This window comes from Oncorhynchus clarkii, chromosome 5 (genome assembly GCF_045791955.1).
Source record: "Oncorhynchus clarkii lewisi isolate Uvic-CL-2024 chromosome 5, UVic_Ocla_1.0, whole genome shotgun sequence".
Lineage (NCBI taxonomy): Eukaryota > Metazoa > Chordata > Actinopteri > Salmoniformes > Salmonidae > Oncorhynchus > Oncorhynchus clarkii.
Window position 1 is genome coordinate 91985259 of NC_092151.1, and position 4586 is coordinate 91989844.

The window sequence follows — 4586 nt, forward strand, 5'->3', positions numbered from 1 at the left end:
GATACACATTTTACCAAAGCCCTATGGGCCCTGGTCAAAAGTAGTGCACTATATATGAACAGGGTGTAATTTGGGAATCACTTAGCCATTGTGGATAAGCATGGCAGCATAGTAGCCATTACCAGTGTCCTCACAACTATTAGGTCTACAACCACTTCAAAGACATATGTTCTACAAATAGCCCATTCAATTTGTGCCTGCTATGGAGACACCTTTCTCTCTCTCTCTCTCTCTCTCTCTCTCTCTCTCTCTCCACCCTCTCTGTCTGTATTCTCTCTCTCTCTCTCTCTCTCTCTCTCCACCCTCTCTGACTGTATTCTCTCTCTCTCTCTCTCTCTCTCTCTCCACCCTCTCTGACTGTATCTCTCTCTCTCTCTCTCTCTCTCTCTCTCTCTCTCTCTCTCTTTCTCCACCCTCTCTGACTGTATTCTCTCTCTCTCTACCTTCTCTCTCTCTGTCTGTATTCTCTCTCTCTCTCTCTCTCTCTCTCTCCACCCTCTCTGTCTGTATTCTCTCTCTCTCTCTCTCTCTCTCTCTCTCTCTCTCTCTCTCTCTCTCTCTCTCTTTCTCCACCCTCTCTGACTGTATTCTCTCTCTCTCTACCTTCTCTCTCTCTGTCTGTATTCTCTCTTTCTACCTTCTCTCTCTCTCTCTCTCTCCTCTCACTCTCTACCTTCTCTCTCTACCCTCTCTGTCTGTCTTCTCTCTCAATTCAATTCAATTCAATTCAAGGGGCTTTACTCTCTCTGCACCCGTGCGCTCTCTCTCTCTCTCTCTCTCTCTACACCCGCTCTGTCTGTCTTCTCTCGCTCTCTACCTTCTCTCTCTCTCACTCTCACACTCTACCCCCTCTCTCTCTCTCTCTACCCTCTCTCACTCACACTCCACCCTCTCTCTCTCCCTCTACCCCCCCCCCCCCCCTCTCTCTCTCTCTCTCTACCCTCTCTCTCTCTACCCGCTTTGTCTGTCTTCTCTCACTCTCTACCTTCTCTCTCTCGGCGGTAATTGAATCTTCAAAGATATATGTTCCACTACTTCTACCAGAGTATTAGAGTTGATGACCTAACAGAGTAGTAGAGTTGATGACCTAACAGAGTAGTAGAGTTGATGACCTAACAGAGTAGTAGAGTTGATGACCTAACAGAGTAGTAGAGTTGATGACCTAACAGAGTAGTAGAGTTGATGACCTAACAGAGTAGTAGAGTTGATGACCTAACAGAGTAGTAGAGTTGATGACCTAACAGAGTAGTAGAGTTGATGACCTAACAGAGTAGTAGAGTTGATGACCTAACAGAGTAGTAGAGTTGATGACCTAACAGAGTAGTAGAGTTGATGACCTAACAGAGTAGTAGAGTTGATGACCTAACAGAGTAGTAGAGTTGATGACCTAACAGAGTATTAGAGTTGATGACCTAACAGAGTAGTAGAGTTGATGACCTAACAGAGTATTAGAGTTGATGACCTAACAGAGTAGTAGAGTTGATGACCTAACAGAGTATTAGAGTTGATGACCTAACAGAGTATTAGAGTTGATGACCTAACAGAGTAGTAGAGTTGATGACCTAACAGAGTAGTAGAGTTGATGACCTAACAGAGTAGTAGAGTTGATGACCTAACAGAGTAGTAGAGTTGATGACCTAACAGAGTATTAGAGTTGATAAATGGAACATTTTCATTTGATCAGGAAAGAGAGAAAAAACATGTTTATCCATTTTCAGTTGAGTTAGATGCTCCTCCTCATCAGAACTGATAACGGCTGTGCAGAAATCATCTTTTTCTATATTCGTAATGTGAGTAGTTTCATAATGAAGGCCTGTCATTAAAAAGAGAGGAGTGTCTGGACAATGAATGAGAGTAAATGCAGTTATTATCTCTTTCCGTTTGGGCTAAAAACAGGTCTGTTGGAAATAAATTAGCTACGGAAATGTAATGAAAAACAAACCAGGATGACCATACGGTAAATTACAGTCAAATAAGAACTGAAATCCCTCAAGACCTATAGTAAATGTAGTTTAATTAAGACACAGAACTAATAAAGTAGATGATATGTAGCCTACCCAAGTTCAAGCCAACTTCTGTCATTTTCGTCACTGGCAGACTGCCAAGTGTAAAATTGAATAAATGATGCAATATGTAGGGTAAAATAAAGTGTAGAACTGCCAGCAGTAAATTGAGGAAGCTTTTCTGTATCATAATTATTTTTATTAATCAAATACACCATACTGGAGCAAATGTCTCTGAAAATATCACAAATAGATTTTTCTTTCATTCATGAATTTATAGGGTTGGTGAAAATCTCTACATTAGTGACTCTGAACATCTTTCTTTTGTTAAGCCATGGGTTCAGGTTTCGGTTCAGGTTTAGGTTCAGGTTCAGGTTTAGGTTCAGGTTTAGGTTCAGGTTCAGGTTCAGGTTGCGAGGAGAGGAGTCGGGGTTAAGGACAGGAAAGACCAACACCAACATTGGCTGTGTGCAGTAGATCATCTGCTAGGTGTCGATGAGCGGTGGTGATTCAACATGTAGAATCGTCGGTAAATGAACAGAAACTGACGGCCGTGGTTTGTGGTCAGAGGCGATAGGACAGACACCTGCTGCACACGGCCCACATTCGTTATGGTCTGTATGGTCCATTAGGCTGTGTCAGGAGCAGAATGTACTGTGAGCCACGTCAGGACAAAAACATTTACATGCATACATACATGGTAGTTTTACAAATACACCAAGAGAATGCTCATCATAATGGTATTACGTTTCCACAAAAAAGCCACGGATACTTTTTAACCTAGTCTTGTTTTATATACCACCAAAATAGAAACACAGTCTCTTCACAACACTTCAAATAATGAACAAGCGAATATCAGGTTGGAAGGCAAGTAGGATGTAAAAAGAAGAGGGATACATTTAAAGGAGACAGTCGTTTCTTTCCCCGATACTAAAAACAAAAACAAATGTACAACTGTGTGCAGATTTGAAAAACAACTGCAACTCGATTAGCTTCATTTTGTATTTTTCTCTCTTTCTTTGTCTCGTTCTGTTCATCCTCAGATCGGTTCCTCTTCCTCTCTTTCTCAGTGTCCCTCCAGTTCTGATCAAGTCTCCTTTTAGTCCAGTGTCAGAATCATGGAGTCCTCAGAATCACATCTCAGGCGTATCATAAGCGTGGGGGGTATGTCCTCCCGTAAAAGGGAGTTAGGGTGGGGACGAGGGTGGGTGTTGTACAGAGAGAAGCGGGGGGGTATGTCCTCCCGTAAAAGGGAGTTAGGGTGGGGACGAGGGTGGGTGTTGTACAGAGAGAAGCGGGGGTCTTGGTAGATTGAGGAGGCTGCCTGGGGGCTCAGGTAAGAGTCTGGGTGCCTGGAGAGCAGGGGGGGGGGGGGCTGGGGGCAGGACAGGGCAGGAGGGATGGTACAGGGATCCAGAAAGTAGTGGGTGACAATAAGCTAGGGTTAAAATGAAGGCACGCATCCTGCTTCTTGCACACCTTGCTCCTAACACACCTGAGAGACAAAGAGAAGAAAAGTTAGAAGTTGCAGAATGTTGAGAAATTTAGAAAAAAAAAGGGCATAAGTTTAACTGGAAATTCAATCGACAAAAAAGATACATGAAAACAACAATAATTAACGATCTTCACCGGGTCTTACTGATATTTTGTATTTAATATTTATTAGGATCCCCAATTAGCTGTCGCCAAGGCTACGCTTCCTGGGGTCCAAACAGGAAACAAAACACAACAAATAAAATACATAATAAACATAAATAGACAGAGCACTACATTTACATTACAAATTTAGTCATTCAGCAGACGTTCCCAGCGACCAACAGCTAGTGCATTCGCCTAAAGATAACCGCATGTCACAGTCGTATCACAACCAAGTATCACATATCACTACATAATACAATATACAAAATATAATACTAAATGCATACAACTGTCTGTGTGTCTCTTCACATTCCCCGTCATACCGTAAGGTATTTTTTAAATCTGTTTTTTTAAATCTGGTTTTATGGGTAGCTTGAGTTATCTGGGGTGGCAGAGAGTTCCATGTAGTCATGGCTCTATTATAACTGTGTGTTTCCCAGCCTCTGTTCTGGACCTGGGGACCGTGAAGAGTACCTCTGGTTGCATGTCTTGTGTTCCATCCTACTTTCCTTGTGTTGTACCGATGAGTGTCCGAACTGTGTGTCAACTACTTGAACAGACAGTTCGGTATCATCAACACCTCGCACAAAGACCAATAGTGATGCGGGTCAATCTCTTTGAGCCAGGAGAGATTGACATGCCATGTCGTTGACATTCGTCCATCCTGTATACAACTAAGTGTAATACGTGCTGCTCTGTTATGGACCAACTGCAATTTGCCCACGTCCTTCTTTGCGGCACCTGACCACCCAACTGGACAGTAGTCCAGGTGCGACAAAACGAGGGTCTGCCTGGTTTAACGGGGATATCGTGAAACACCTTAGGATGGAAAGACCGCTTCCCACTTTTAGTATCCATTTAGTCTATATGTTTTGACCATGATAGCTTGATATCAAAGAGGACACCCAGCAGTTTAGTCTCAAGTTTCTCAATAGACACTTTATT

The 4586-nt window shown here is 42.8% G+C and overlaps 1 protein-coding gene across 1 annotated transcript in view; it reads right to left on the reverse strand.

Moving 5' to 3' along the window:
• Positions 1-2180: 2180 nt before the first annotated feature.
• LOC139410282 (LIM domain only 4b) overlaps positions 2181-4586 on the reverse strand; it is a 33649-nt gene continuing 31243 nt past the window's right edge. The window contains exon 5 of the mRNA XM_071155768.1: positions 2181-3498. Coding sequence (XP_071011869.1) covers positions 3490-3498 — 9 coding nt within the window. The 3' untranslated portion in view covers positions 2181-3489. The remainder of the gene's footprint in view (positions 3499-4586) is intronic.